The 15,261-nt window shown below is 39.9% G+C and overlaps 2 protein-coding genes across 4 annotated transcripts; both read right to left on the reverse strand.

The window, feature by feature from the left end:
* Positions 1–450: 450 nt before the first annotated feature.
* On the reverse strand, positions 451–10,679 carry LOC106029539 (RWD domain-containing protein 1). 3 transcript variants are annotated; one of them, XM_048065560.2, is made up of 7 exons: positions 10,545–10,679; positions 9,235–9,300; positions 7,427–7,557; positions 6,271–6,414; positions 4,923–5,055; positions 4,229–4,291; positions 451–2,903 (listed from the first exon to the last, which is right to left on the reverse strand). In XM_048065560.2, exons 1-7 carry the CDS (start codon positions 10,615–10,617, stop codon positions 2,791–2,793), a joined length of 723 nt encoding a protein of 240 aa, XP_047921517.1. In that variant the 5' UTR covers positions 10,618–10,679; the 3' UTR covers positions 451–2,790. The 3 variants fall into 3 exon arrangements, with proteins under 3 accessions (XP_047921517.1, XP_047921516.1, XP_047921519.1); XM_048065559.2 differs by having other exon boundaries at positions 10,494–10,652; XM_048065562.2 differs by lacking the exons at positions 7,427–7,557; positions 9,235–9,300; positions 10,545–10,679 and adding an exon at positions 7,260–7,388.
* A 1,332-nt stretch (positions 10,680–12,011) lies between these two features.
* Positions 12,012–14,723, reverse strand: CALHM4 (calcium homeostasis modulator family member 4). Its single transcript, XM_013175697.3, has 2 exons — positions 13,962–14,723; positions 12,012–13,167 (listed from the first exon to the last, which is right to left on the reverse strand). Exons 1-2 carry the CDS (start codon positions 14,517–14,519, stop codon positions 12,769–12,771), a joined length of 957 nt encoding a protein of 318 aa, XP_013031151.3. The 5' UTR covers positions 14,520–14,723; the 3' UTR covers positions 12,012–12,768.
* Positions 14,724–15,261: the final 538 nt, after the last annotated feature.

Consider the following 15,261-nt stretch of genomic DNA (forward strand, 5'->3'; position numbering starts at 1 on the left):
CCTCGCTAACTGCCGCGTCACTCCCACCGCGTCACTCCCTGTTTGCCGGCCCTGTTCGCCGCGCTCCTGGTCGCTCGCGCTCCCTAAGGGCTGCCTTTGAACGGCCGGGGGGAGGAGCTGACGCTGTCGCTGCTGGCCCCGCCTACGCCTCGTCAGCCTCCCTCACGAGGGCTGCCGGTGCCTGGCGGCTCCCTCACGTAGGCTCGATGCCCGAAAAATAGCCCTGCCTGTCCCGATCCCGCGCTCCGCTGCAGCACGCGTCTGCCCCGGAGCCGGTCGCCTCGGCAAGTTAATTGATGGGATTTTATTAGACTAATACGAATTAGACTTCAGTTTAACTCAAAGCGGGTAAGCAAATTTTGAGAAACTCACCTAAACTTCTTTTACAAAAAAAGCCCACCTCTCAGCCCGTGTCAGCAAACTAAATCACACAAATGTAGCCGAGCCCACTCTCAGTCAAATTCCCTTTTATTTCACAGATGTTAATTGATAATAAAGCTAAACAAATCAGAAGTTCAGTCTACGTTACTGAAACTTCCGTCAAAGACTTGGAGAAATGGACTTAAGCAATGTTTTGTTATTTCAATCCTTAGCTCCTCTGCTTTGAAACAAAAGATGCAAGCAATAATGAAAAATACATTTCTACATTTTAACTTGACAGTTGTAACTTTAAACTACACATCCTCTGCATAAAAAACAATAAATACGTTAGTGTGAAAACAGAATAGAAAACCCCATTAATCTAGAAATACCATTAACAAGAAACTCGTTTTTCTCATTTAGATGATTCCTGCATCATCAGTGACTTACTTAGAAAACTTTTTCAGATTACCACATTTTGCACAGATTATACAGTATTCTTGGATTCGCTCCAGATTTAAGGAGAACTAAATCATTGTTTTTATGAAAAATATCCTAGTTTTAAACATATAAACTGACAATGGAAAGCAAACTTTTTCTTTTTTTTTTTCTTTTTTTAAATGCAGCTGAATTGAGAAATAGCAGAAGAAAATTAAATTCAGCGTTGAACAGCATTTTAAAGTATACTAGCAATTGCACAGGAAGCTGGACACAGTCACTATGAAGCTTTCAATCCAACCGCATCTTTGGAAAAGTCAGATTTCATATCACATTAGCGTACAAGTTTTTAAGCATATTTGGTAATGTCTGCTGGAACACAGATCCCGCTTATTGCTTTGAAACATACATCATCATTGAAACCTAGACGCTTGTCTAGAGTTCTTAGGTGCCAAAATTAAAAAGATCAAATAGAGGATGGTAGGAACAAAGGCACATGGTTAATTTATAAAAGCATTTATAGGGTACTTGAACATTTATTTCTATCTATTAGAAACGCATACTTATTCATCTTGAGTACAAAAAGACATGACTACTGAAACATGTTATATAAGGTCATCCTAAACAGATGTTCTCAAGTGGCATGAGCTGGTAATCTTATCTATCATTAAATTATTTCTGGAATGAAATCTCTCATCTTGCATATGGAATTTCTAAACATTAAAGTTCAAAAATTCTTTATTCCTCTAAGCACGGACACTTTAGTGCAATCCTCTTTGCAAAGGCTGAAGCTGGAGCAGTTAAGGCAATCTACCAGAAGCGTTTTAAAATCCAGCAGTTTCTAATCATCAAGGAGCCTGGAGGTCTCTATTTGGAGAGCTGTTTCTTGAAACCTTCTTCCATACCATCCTTCTGGCTGACGCAGTCTCAACCGCGGCCTGTTTGAACACCACATTTCTTGCAGTAATTTTTTTTTTCCTGGAGGTGCAAAGGGGGAAGGAGTCTACCATCAAGCTAGTAGCTCCATAAGCAACTCAGAATGGTTAACAGTGTAACATCCACTAGTCGATACGCAGCTTTACTGTACCTTAAGACTTTTACTGGCTGCCAACTTTACTGCCAACAAGATGCTTCAAAACCAACTCTCATTACATTCAAACTTACATGCACTCTATAAATACTGTTACTGTATTCTGCTGATAGTGTTTTTACACAGAATTTTGCCAAAAGCAAACATTTTTTTTTTTTTTTTTGCCATGGGAGTTCGTTGATGCACAGGAAGAAAAAAAGGGCTTTGTAAAGCCTTTTCTAAAAAAAAAGAAGTTTGATTTGTTTAAGAGGACTGTATCGCTCAGATTTATTTTTCTTCCCCTACAAAGCTGAACTAGTCTTTTTGAAACTATTATCCTGAACTATGGCAAAAGATTTTACTGTAGTAAAATGGAAATGGCTATGCCTTATTAGAAGGTGACTAGTGCTGCCAATCTGCAGCTGTTCAGCTAGTAAGTTGGGGCATCAGAACTGAACACTACTTGCAGCGTAATAAAATTTCAAAGAAAAAGAAAACTGCATAGTATGTGATCCCTTTTATTCACTAAACTTGCCCATGCATAGCCTAGTTGGAAGATAGCAGAACAGCTGCTCAGCCTTTGCATGTAGATGTGTTTAGTGACTGCTATGACATCTTTCTGTCTTGCTTCTTGTCACGTCTCTTCACAGGACACTTACAGAATTGGAAAGGAAAAAAAAAAAGAGAAAATAGAGTATTTTCAGACAGAACAATATGCCTCAAATTTTTCATTTGAAATATTGAAGTCAATTTATTTATAATGAAAGTCATCAGAAGATGGTTCTCCTGGATTTAAAATACTTTTTCTTTGAAAAAAGAAAACCAATACACACTACTACAACCACAGATGCTGTGGCTTTTCTGCCTGCCTATCTCTCCTTATCTAAGTCCATGCTGATGACAGAGCCAGTTCAAAAAAAAGTCTAATCGCTATCTAAATTAACAGGGTTGTAGTCGGGGTCATCCTCTTCATCCTCCAACTCTAAATCATCCATTTCTTGGAATAAAGATTCATCAACCTCCACACTGTTTCCAGCTGCAAAGAACAGGAAAATAATTTATTTTATGCAAGATGAAAACAGTACCTGCACAACAAAATACACAATGTTTTTATATTCATTCTTTGTACATTCAGTCTTTGAAAAGAGCACCACTGAGCATTTGCTGTGCTTTTTTTTTTTTGTATTTTAAGCCTCCTCCTCTCTTTACATACTCAGTCTTAAGTTCTAAGTCTCTTCAGTCTTCCTTGAATTCTAATGTTATTTTTAACCTTCTTGAGTAAACTAAATTCAGTTTGTATTGTTTAATTCTTATGAAACAATTTTCCATATAATCCTCCCTATTACTAATTATTACTATTACTAATTATTAATATTAGTAATTAATACAAATTAATAATTAGTAATACATATAACAATAAATATTCCCATGTATTCTTAAGACAATTTTCCCAGAAATTCCCATTTATGTATATACACACGCACAATTTATTCTATAAAATGTATTTTCTCAGCAAGCATATCTGAAAGGCAAACAGCTACTTTACACAGTCTCTAATATATAACAAATTTTTTTTAGATTTAAATTATAAAAGCAAACTGAAGCTTCACATGCTTTCATATTTTCTTCTGAAATGATTAAAAGTTAACTCATTAATCCAAGTCATTTAGGCACAGAGCCCAAATACAGAGGTGACGTCTGTTCCTCCCTTGAGACTGTCAAATGTTGTGTCAATAACCCAACTTCACTTTAAGCATTTTGGGAGGAAGACAATGTTAAATTATGCCCTCAAACAAGAAGAAACAAATCCTCTATGACTGCCATTTCAAGTTTATATTCACTGACATTCATGAACTTTTTTTTTTTTTAATTAAGTTGTTACATTCACATAAAACTAGACTCTTCTGCCTGTGTGTTTTTGTCAATACCAAGAGATAATGCAGTTACATTAAAGGATTGCCCTAACTGAACATCAGTCTTTTAAACTACAACACTAAAAGGAGGTACAGCAAATTAAATAGATGGTATGCAACTGTGAGTGGATTTGATTCATCTTCAACAGACTTGCAAGTTTAACAGCTTTGGGCCCAGGCTTGCAAAACGTTCAGCTGGCACCAGAGCATTATTTTCAGTAAGATAATAGACAAACCTACACAAAACAACAAAGAAGAAATGCATTGCATTAGGAGAGGAAAGTAGTATTTAATTTGATATACAAGATGTTTATCATTGGTGTAGAAGTTCATGGAAAAGAAAGCAGAGCTTTGAGATGTGTGACTGAAATGGGGTCAAGAAGGCTGGCTACTAGAAAAAAAAAATTGAGCCACTGTCTTTCAGTGGTGGAAACAAACAGAAATTTACCTTCCTCCAAGAACTGGATGTCAGATGTGTCAAGGTTGTGATCCATTTCAAACAGCTGTTTCCCTAGAGGTTAAAAATAAATAAATAAATATATATATATAACCAAGCAGAATTGTAAAATAAAAGCCAACGCCCAGTCCTTACTGCATCAGTCCTCATCTTGCATTCCACAAGAAAACCTCTGTGGGAACTGGAGATAAGATGCCTTCTCCACCTTTTCAGATGGATAGGGCATAAAGGAAAAACAACTTGGATCTGTACACCAGTCACCAGCTCCTACATCTGTGAAGGGAACATCACATAATGCAAAGTAAAGCCTTTCTACTTGGGAGGTAGGGGAAGAAAAGGCCAAATCAGTAAACTGTCTGATGTAAATTCTGTCTGTTGTTTAACAGTACCCAACTATTTCTGCCAGAACGATGCTCAAACTGGTATACCATCTGGCATAAAAACAGAGAAGCTTAAACGTGGTTTGGGAACCTTAATGACTTCAGCAGAAATCTTGAACCAATCAGATGTATTTAACCCAACGCAACACTCAAGAAGACTTCACGAAACATGAAGTATTCATAAATGAATACTGTATTACAAGTTTAGTTACTACTACCATCTTTCAGTGTAAAGATTACTTTTAAGGCTTGTCATGATAGTCTGATAATATTGCAAAAGCTTCAGAACCAGTTTTATATCATACCGCTTAATTTATTTTTGCCTGCTTGTTCCTCTTCTTTCATTTTTTTCCTTTTTATTTCTAGGAGTTCTGCATCAAACTTCGCTTTCCAGTTTAGGAAATTCTCAATTGTAACAGGAGTGCCATGAAAACGTTGCTAAAAAAAAGAAAAAAAAAAGAGTAGAAAATAAATCTGCAAACATCATCAACTAGCACAGCCAGGAGTGAAGATAAGCATTCTCTTCCTGCTTTAAATTACAGCATCCCAGACACATTTGCTTGCTGTGAAACATTCTGATAAAGTAATCTTAAAACCAAGCATATACAAACACATTCTTACTTTTTTTTTTTTTTAATTATTATTATTATTTTATTTTATTTTGTGTCACGGAACTCTCCCTTCAGAGAGCTGCACAGAGGTAGAAATTATTATGGAAAAATCCTAGCTACTACTTTTGACCTACAGTGAGTGCAATGGTTAGCAAAATATCACTTATAGACGTTATCCTTAAATAGGCAGCACTTCTTATCAGCTCTTATGTGCAATCTAGACTGGAATTTTCTATAAAAATATAAATTTCTTTTTATATTTTTGGAGTTTTATATTTTTATATTATATAAAATACAAATAATAATAATATTTTATAATAAATAATAAAAATAATAATCTTATATTTTTTGGAATACAAATTTCTGGAATTTTTCTATTAAAAAAATACTCTTCTCTCTTGTTAACAGAGAAAAAGGGCTGGCAGGGATTTTTTTTCCTGCCATTTTCAGAAATACTGAACCTTCCAAGTTCCATTTCCCTCTAGCTACAGTAGTAAGAGAAGACTTAAGTTGTTACCACAGCATATCCCATGGATGGAGAACTATTTCACAGTAATTGCTAGAAAACATGCGTAGGGAGAACAAACCATGTCCTGAAGACTGGTCCTACTGCTTCCACTCTACCCGCTCTGTCTACCAAGGAAGAGACACCTCCTTGGACCAAGAGCAGCCTGTGTGCAGCACAGCACACACTATCCTTTTTTATCCCCTACCCCCTCTTGCCTCTTCATACAAGAAACTGGCTACAGTGTCTTTTGTTTTCAGGGAAAAATCCCTGCCCAGCCTTAGGAAGTAATGCTAGAGGTGACTGTGAATGTGCAAAACATCTCTGGAAAGACTGCTTCAGAAAATGGTTGGGTGGGGGAAATCACTGAAATATTTTCTGGTCTGTAAATTTTAACTACATCAACTTTCAGCTGCACTGAGAGGAACATCTAGCCCAAAGCTGCTCCAGCATCAAACCCATGCACAATAAATAAATAAATAAATAAATAAATAAAATCCTTAGTAACTTTTTAGTTAGAAACAGTGTTTTACATACTTTCTCTTCTTCTTCTGCTTCTCTTTCTTTCTGTTTCTTCTCCTCTTCCCTTCGTGTTTTTATTTGATCCACTATTTCATTTAATTTCTCCTGTACTGCAGAGACTAGAGTGAAGATCATTACCATTCCTAAATTTTCTTCTGCCTACAACACAAAGAAGGCAATCTCATACAGCCGAACCCCACACCTTCTGTAGCTTAATGCATGTATCTGTTCAGAAAGCAGAACTGTGTGCAAATAGACACAGCTGAGGCACCCTGCACCCATTTCCGAGGTTCACTGTAAAATTCAAGTCAGTCGGCCAGTTAATCAAGTTAAAGTTAGCCTCAAATGCGTGAGCAGCCAAACACTGATGATCTGTGTTCAGGTTACCAACATATTCTAGACATCAGGGGGGCTTTCTCAAGAATAATAAAAAAAAAAAACTACATTAGAAACACAACTCCCAAACCTGAATATCATAAATCTTAAGAGACAACAGTCACTAAGAACCTCTCTTCTCCTGAGACTAAGGCTTACTCCTTAATCCTTTATACGCATCCCTTTGAGGTAGGAGAAAACCAAAAAACACCAGCTGCTGGAAGAAAGGTTGTATGATGTAAACTGAAAAGAAAGAATATCTAAGGAACACGTTATGACAATTTTAAGGCAGACAAGACTTGTCAAGAATTACTGGATCAAAAAAATAAAAGTGTTTCCTCCTCATACCTTCACAATGCACTCTCTCTGATGCCAAGGATTGAAGAGTATCTTGTCTACCCCAGAACAGTTATGTTATTGAAAAGAACTAAGGCTAATGTAGTATTTTTTTTAATCTTTCCAAATAAAATAGAAGTGGCTTATTTCCACAAATACTATACATACACAGTTAAATGAATTCACTTTAAGACAGAAATGCCAAGAGGGAAAGCCCTATAGCCCTTCCATTTCATTGCTGTATCTGGGCACACTGAATTAGCCCTATATTTTACCTCAGTAATGTCATTTACCTCATTAATGTCATTTACCAAATTCCAAGTTCAAAGTCAGTCCTTACAGTATGGAATATATTTCAAATCAGTAGGCCACCCCTCAGAGAACAACTGACGTGAGGTATAAATTCTGGCTAAAATGAGAAGTGATATCAAGATCAATTGAGATATTCCATTTTCCTTACCTGTTGTTCTAACAGTTTTATTATGTCTGTGACATCATTATCTTCAAGGTTCTCCTGGGAGACAATTTCATACAGTGGAGTTTCATCAGGATATTTTTCTCTATAGGTAAATTTAAGGGTTGTTTGGACAGCTACAAGACGAAAAAAAGCACATTCTTATAGTGATTACTTTATATAACTCTAACTGTACGTTCTTCTATTGCATCAGTAGCCTAAAGATTTTACAGTAGGAAAACAATCTTGCCTTAAAGCAACAGCCATCTTACACAGACATTAAAACTATATAAAGAGATTTAAATATAACGCAAGAGTGGTGAGAAACGAAGACTGGGAAATTTACCCTTATAGAAACTAATCCAGGAAATTCATGCCTGAAAAGACTTTAGGAAGACTTGAAAACTTTCCGCGCAAGAGTGGGCACCAGAGCAGTAACCTCGTTTCCCCTACATCCCACTTACTGCTGGAGAAAACAAGGCCGAGTCCTAACAACCAGATCTAGACAGAGTATCAGCACACTAATGCTTTAAATTCTGGATACCTGGTTGGAGTATCAACCACTGCGTCAGGAAACAAGGTTCCACGTGTATACTCTGACAAGAACAAAAGTGTCCAAAATATGTTAATAAGCCAAGAGAAGAACTTCTTAAGGATCACACACTCAACCTGACGCCATACAGAGCTAGGTCAACAAGGAAACAAGGCCAAAAAGAATCAAATTCCTTCCTTTCCTGCATCCTGCCAGAATATCAAGGACAAGCGTTCTTTCAGTTCAAGACACACAGCTCTGGCCGCCCAGTTCACACACTTCAACACAGACGCCAGCTTCATGCGGGGCTTGCTCCTTTAAAACTGAAGATGGCAGCAGTTCCTTCCGTCTAATACAACCCAACGTTCACCCAAAAGACACTTGCACAGCCCAGCTGAGCAAACTTGTGCTGACAACAGTAATTTCAAGTTCACCCATCTACCATCCTGAGAGCTAAAGCATTCCTGGATGTGCCAGACAGCCAAAGTATTTTTGGAGCACCACACAGCCTTTCCACACCAGAAGGACACCAGATGCTGATGGCCCCAGCAGCAACATTCTAAGAATGCACCAATTACACTCAGCCCTTCTGTAAGGGGAAGATATTTTGGACAGACACTTCACAGGATGATAAAGTTTCAGAGCTGTCTGCACGCGCAGTGCCTTACTTTACAGTACTTGAGAATGTTTTTCTTCCATCTTAAACATGACAACCCTATTCTGTCTTTCACACACATCTTCCTCTGGGTAAGCCATGGCTCTGACCATCACGGAAAGGAACCAATCCAGTGAATCAATCGTAACGCATTGTTGAGGCTATCCTAAGTAAAATTTAATAACCCTAAATAGTTATTTCAGCTTTCAGAAACCGCTCCACAACAATAACTAAATCAACATTTTAAAGCAACAGTCATAGGTTACCCTGAAATGAAGAAGCGTGGAACAGACTGACTGGTCTGGGGCCAGTATGGACAGTTCGGGCATTAGGTTTCTAACACCATGTGAACAAAAAACTTCTTGTTTGATCTCCACAACTTTACAATCTAGAGACAAGGACATTTATTTTTACCCAGCCTCTGGGAGAGAGCATCAAGGTTTCCTACAGTAGCTTAATAAACGTAAGATACTTAAAGTGGAAGTAGACTTTGGAAAAGAGTGGCCAGGTATATGGAAGCATAAGTTGAAACTGGTTACATACCCTAAAATTGAAAAATGGTTATAAACTTGTACATTAATAATATAGGAGGGGAAACTATTCTTTTGTAAGATGTGATCAACTTACTTTCGTCATTTTCACCTGCTTCAGACGTCACAGTGATTGTGAAAGTCGTTGGCTTTTCTGACAATACTGTTAAAAAAGAGGGGAAAAAAAGAAAGAGACCATAAATTAGACAACTACTTCACATCGCTAAAATTGAGTGTCTCTAGGACTAATAAGGCAGAAAAGCACCTGGATACAGCGTTCAGGGCCTTTTCAACCTACTAATAAATTCTTTTCAGTTAACAACTGTTTTCCTTATGACAGTTTGAAGTGCTCTTTGAATGACAGCATATAACATCAACAATACCAAAAAGTTTTTTCATGAAAAGAAAGAGTGCAGATCTGCCTACCACTAGGTGATTCGTGTCAGAGCACCAAGTGTGTGCAGAAAGATCCCAAAGCTAGTCTGCTGTATTGTGCTAGATATGCATGGTAGGTATCCAGAGCATTCTTGGCCCTAGACTTTACAGTATGCCTGTTCCTTTTACTGTATTTAGGACAGCTTAAAGTAACAAATGCTTCTTAAAACAAAAAGATACGCAATGCCTTCAAGAGCATAGGCCCGGAAGTAGCCTAAAAGGAGTTTTAAACAGTCAATACCAAAAATTAAATCCATGAGCAGCTAGGTTCACCTGCAGAAGCAAAGTATGGTCACGTTTAGTGCCCAGCTGGGAAGGAGGCTGCTAGAAGACAGACAACAAGCAGTTTTACGTAGACAAAAAAAAAAGGAGTGGGGGCAAGCTCTATAACCTACTGTTAAGGACTAGAGAGCTTCACCCCATCACCCAAGTGTGAGTTGCAGACCAAATCCTTGAACAGGGGTTTGTCTGAATCACGGTTATAATCTATAAGTAATCTAGTAGATGTGATCTGTTAACTGAATTTTACATAACTGCTTACATATTGCTATTCCAATCTTTTTCCCTCCCTCTTCCTTTGGGCATAAGCGCATTACTTGAGAGCGCAGAGTAAGAATAGGAAGCATATGGAAACACATTACAATCACTGACTCAGCATCCTCAGCAACCAGAGACCGGTTCACACAGCCTTGACAGGTAACAGCGAAGAACGTAAGAAGATTTCAGGACGGAAGCCAGAGAGAAGGGCTGCCGGTAACTGCCCTCACCACGTACGGCAGGGCAGGACTCATGGCGAGCACGCGGCCCGCGGGCAGCCCGCCCAGAGGAAGCCCTCAGCGACTCCCCGGCGCTCGCTCTCGGACCCGAGCCCCCACCCCCCCTGAGGCGCCGAGGCCGGCACAGAAGGAGCCGGCGGCGCACCCCGAGCTCCGCGGGTCCGGCCGGGCCTGAGGCGCCGGGGGCGGCGCTCACCGGTGAAGGAGTCGGGGTAGATGGACTGCAGGGCCTCCACCTCGTTGCGCTGCTCCTCGCTGTAGTCGGTCATCGCCCGCCGCCGGCCGCCCGCCCCCCGCGCCGCGCCTGCGCGCCCCGCTCCGCCAGCGGCTAGGCACGCCTGGCGCCGCCCCTCCCCGCCCGATCGGCCGTGGATGGCTTTGGGCTGGGGGGGTGGGCAGGGAGGCTCACCTCATCGCGGAGCCCAATTAGTGCAATTAACATTAACCTCCCTGCCCCTCTTCTGTGCTCGCGGGCTGGGATCCCCCACAGCTGGAGGTTACCTGCAGGGCTGGATAGCCGGCCAGGGCCCTACTCTACCGGTGTAGGGGCAAGGCTGACTTCACCGCGACGGATAAAGCTCACACTCCAGAAGTTTTTCCACCGTATTTTTATTTTATTTTAACACTTTAGTTTAAAATAGTAATTGGAACAAAGCTGGGAAACACGGAGGTTCATTTAAAAGTTGCACTTCCACAACGAGTAAGAGGCTGACGGCTCACTTTTGCTTAATTACAAATACCTTATCATTTTATAGCAGTACCGTAAAACAAGGGATAAAGTACAAAAAATACACAAAATAAAGGTAGCAATTCTTTTTCATTTGAACTGTGAAGACAGCATAGGATTTTGCAGAAACTTTCAGACATACAAATCAATCACATGCTTCACAGACTGCGCACAGTTAAAACAACACCAAGAAACCCACAGAATTTAAAGTGAAATTAGAGATTGTGCTCACTAGCAGATACTTTGCTTCCCAAACTTGTCATACAAGTCATGCAGTTCTATTAGCAGAAAGTTCAGGATTCAAGTGAAATACATACTTGTGAATTCATAAGAATTTGTTTAGTGATGTAAATACGCATTATTCCAGTTATTCAGTATATACATCTCTTGCATGCCCAGAAGTCCTTGCTTTTATTTAGGATTTTAACTCTTCTCAGAGGAAGGCCATGCACACTTACCAAGGCCTGCTTTTTAACATACTCGTGGCTCCTGCATTTCATACTAGGAAATCCTAAATAACTGTGTTTCTCCACCTGAAAACTTCTCTTCTCCCCCCCCCCCCCCCCCCAACCCAAACAGCAGATAGCACCCTATGATCCGGCATGTGGCTTTGTAGCACACTCTGCTGGCAGCAAGGCAATACAGGAAGCATTAGGAAAAACCTATGTTGTCCGTTTGTCCCTGCTTAGGGTTAGAAGCGCATGCACAGGGAGCTAGAGAAGAGATATCAACTAGTAACATAACATCATAGCATGCAGAATTAACATAAATACTTCATTAAATTAAAATCAATAGCTTTTAACCACAGTAATACTTATGGGCACAGTAGAATGACTGAATTGTATTTTTCCCCCCACAAACCTTACTCCAGAGTGAGATTTTGCCATCCTGATTTGCTATTTGTGTAGTAGGCCAGCACACAGGTGGAAGCTGACAGTTTTTGTAGTTCATGCAAAAGGAACAGGAGATTGACTCTGCTATTGCTTTCAGCCAGAAAGCACTTAAATTCAAGCTTTCACATGTAGTGTTTTTTTGTTTGTTTTTGTTTTTAAAAAACCCACAGCTGTGGTGTGCTGAACCCCTCCATCCAGTGCATCTTAGTGAGCATTTTATCTTTTTTAGCAGAACTGACAGTTCTCTTATCACTGTATCTAGACTTAGCTTCTGTTGCTCAAGTTTCCCTATGTTTCTTCTATACTGCTATATCCACGGATTTAATTTGTGTTTAGCTCAGTAAATTTAATTCACATAATATAAGAAAGAAGTGGAAGGGGAAAAATAAGGCATTTCTGCTAGGGGTCAGTAAGACAAAGCTGGGTATACACTTTCACTTTGCACAGAACAGCTCAGGCTCATACAGTTTAATTGTTCAGAGTCTAAAAAAAATATTTAAAAATTAATAGCTAATGGGTGGGGATAAAAAGAATTTGGGGACAGCCTACTTTCCCAGTAAAACTCATCCTTTTTGCAGAAGTGTTAGAAAGCAATCTGGACGTAGACCATCACATCTCACGGGAGTCAGATGCCATCACAAGATACCTATAAGCACCCAAAGGATGACAGTAACAAGGTATTTGCTCACGTGCTTTATGTAATAAGGTCTCAGAAAGTTCCTCAGCAGCTCAGGTCTGAAGCAGAGCTAGACACATTCCTGCTTTTCTACAAGGTGTTGGTGGGGTTCAGACCCTCAGAGCTAAGTGGTGGTCACAGGGTCTTCATCAAGCTTCAGGTATTTCCTGTCTACTGAACCCTTGAGCGCCCAGTCATGGAGGAGGCTGTAGTCATAATGCTCCTCATCCACCAGTTTTAGGAAGGCCAGTCCAGAAATGGCTTGCCACTCTCTGAGAGATGGGATACGGATTTCTCCTACGTTTTCGCTCCCTGGGACAAAGCCAAAAAACTTCCTTATGTGCTGGATGGCATAGAGCTTGGAGTGCTGGTCTGTCGCTTCATCAAAGAGCTCCTGCTCATTATGGACATAGCTGGTCCAGTATCTGAAGTGTAGGAAGCTGAGCGGGGAGAAGCAGCTTGCCAGGCAGTAAGACAGGAAGACGGTGATGACTACCACAGCAATCAGAAGCCAGCCAGCCACCTTCCACAAAACAAACAAACAAAAGCTGCTACAGCTGGAAATACCCACAGTGGTCACTTCTGAGTGTTAAAAAAATAATAAGAAGCCCATAAGACAACCTTTACTTTCTCTTCCTGAATAAGAAGGTTAACAGAGTATAAACCTGTGACTATTGCCATCACACTCAGTCCCTGCCTACTGCAACCAGCCATGCAATACATTTATTTCCATCAAATTTAAGGAAGTTCTGTTGCATAGTATGTTAAGATGTTGCCTCTGCAGCTGTTATTGTGAATCTGTAACAGATAAACCCTCTAATTCCTAGCCCAAATTATCTTATACCCAATTTAAAACCCATTTTCTTCGAAGTAACAACTTACTATTCCCTCTAGTATTTATCTCATACGTAAGCTTCTAGAATTGAGTCTGATCTAAAAGAAGAAAAAACAACACACAACTTAAATTTGGCTTGCGTGGTGCTCTCTCAGTCCCTTAGTCACATTGCTTATGCTCAGATCAAGAACCTTCCTGCCCTTCAGTGGCTCTCAGACTTCCATTGATCTTGCTTGGAGGTACTTTTCAACATACAGGAATGCATCCTCCAGTAGCAGGTAGCAAATGGAACAGTCAGAAGTAATAACTTACATACTGAAAGTTTAATTACCCTTACCAGAACAAAGCAGGCTTCAAAACACAGATTTGGCACTCAAGGCGGAAGATATTGATCCTGTTTTATCCTCACACTGCTGCATTAACTCACTGCTATCATTAGATCTGCAACATCTCTCACAGCAGAAACAATGTGAGTTACTCACTTGTGACTGGTATCGGAGTAGGAGAATCACTTCATCTCTTGCCCGGCTCAGCTCTGGAGGAACTAACTGACTGCAAGGGAACGCAGCCAGTATCTTTTTGCGTTCACTAGCAGTAACGTTAGGATTAGCTCCATAATAATATACAGAGACATACTCGCTCATGGCACACACGTAGTAGGAGCCATTTATCAGGGTGACTGCTAGCCACGTTACAGGAGCGACCAGCGCTCTGCCAGTGATGCTGCACAGGACAAAGCAGGTCAGTTTGCATTGCAGCAGCTGGTTCTGCGTGCCCTCTGCACGAAGCGGAGACCTTTTGCCTGTGACCAGCCTCCAAGTCTGGTTGTTCAGAGCATAGCCAACAACCAGAAGGATCAGTGCAGGAACACCTAGAAAGGCCAGCCCATAGATGAGGTTCTGCCCCACATGACAGGGACAGCTGAACGTAAAGAAAGAGAAAAGTTGCTGCCCACCAATTGTCAATATTGCAATTATAGCGTTAGCAATAACAACCTCTTTGCCTTTTAGAAAAGTTAGCCACTTTGGAAGGAAAGTCATTTTAGATCTTACTCTTTACCAGATGCCTTTGCCTTAAGTCAATAATAGCTTTTAATTGTAGTTAACTAATACTAGTAGCAGACTACAATGGAAACAAACCAATCCCAATAGTTTAAAATAAACAACCACTAAAAAAAAAAACAAAAAACAAATGTAACAACAACTGTTAGTTTTTCCCCTTCAACTAGCTTCTAACTCTGCTCCTTAACAGCCAAAACCTCATTTACTAGCTTTATATCTACTTGCAGACATCCAGTCACATGCTTTAATTGATCCAGTAATTTCCCTCAGCAGTTCAGGAACATTCAGCATTTAAGCAATTGTGAGCTCTGCCAGCCCCTTGCTAATTGTCTAAAACCACCAATCAGTCCTCCCTACCTTGTGAAAGACATGCAATGCTAGTAAACTGATCACTACCCTGCCAGGGGCAGTTGGCCAGCAATTTTCTAATCAATGGTAATTAGCAGAAGGATTGTGTGGGACTAGGGGGAAAAAAATGGAGAAAAATGGGGGGAAAAAGAATAAAAGGGATTGCTTTCACCTATTCTTCATTAAAAACAAAGCAAACAAACACACAGAAAAACAAACCAAAACAAAACAAAGAAATCCTTGTTGAGTGGATCAATGATTAAAAAAGGTCATTTTAAAATGCTTCAACATTAAGATAAAAACTGAAATGATGCATTACGCTGCACAAAGTTTGGAATCCCAATTCTGTTCACATTTAATGTCAGTTGTGGTT

Source organism: Anser cygnoides, chromosome 3 (assembly GCF_040182565.1).
Source record: "Anser cygnoides isolate HZ-2024a breed goose chromosome 3, Taihu_goose_T2T_genome, whole genome shotgun sequence".
Lineage (NCBI taxonomy): Eukaryota > Metazoa > Chordata > Aves > Anseriformes > Anatidae > Anser > Anser cygnoides.

What these genes read in the sequence shown, in the direction of transcription:
- LOC106029539 (XM_048065559.2), bottom strand. Translation starts at nt 10,617, where the DNA reads ATGACCGACTACAGCGAGGAGCAGCGCAACGAGGTGGAGGCCCTGCAG. An exon ending in AAGCAGAAGAAGAAGAGAAA is followed by an intron (nt 5,056 to 6,270) that starts GTATGTAAAACA and finishes TCTTTTTTTTAG; the next exon opens with CAACGTTTTCATGGCACTCC. An exon ending in CATCCAGTTCTTGGAGGAAG is followed by an intron (nt 2,904 to 4,228) that starts GTAAATTTCTGT and finishes TGTTCTTTGCAG; the next exon opens with CTGGAAACAGTGTGGAGGTT.
- CALHM4 (XM_013175697.3), bottom strand. Translation starts at nt 14,519, where the DNA reads ATGACTTTCCTTCCAAAGTGGCTAACTTTTCTAAAAGGCAAAGAGGTT. An exon ending in TACTCCGATACCAGTCACAA is followed by an intron (nt 13,168 to 13,961) that starts GTGAGTAACTCA and finishes GTTTTGTGGAAG; the next exon opens with GTGGCTGGCTGGCTTCTGAT.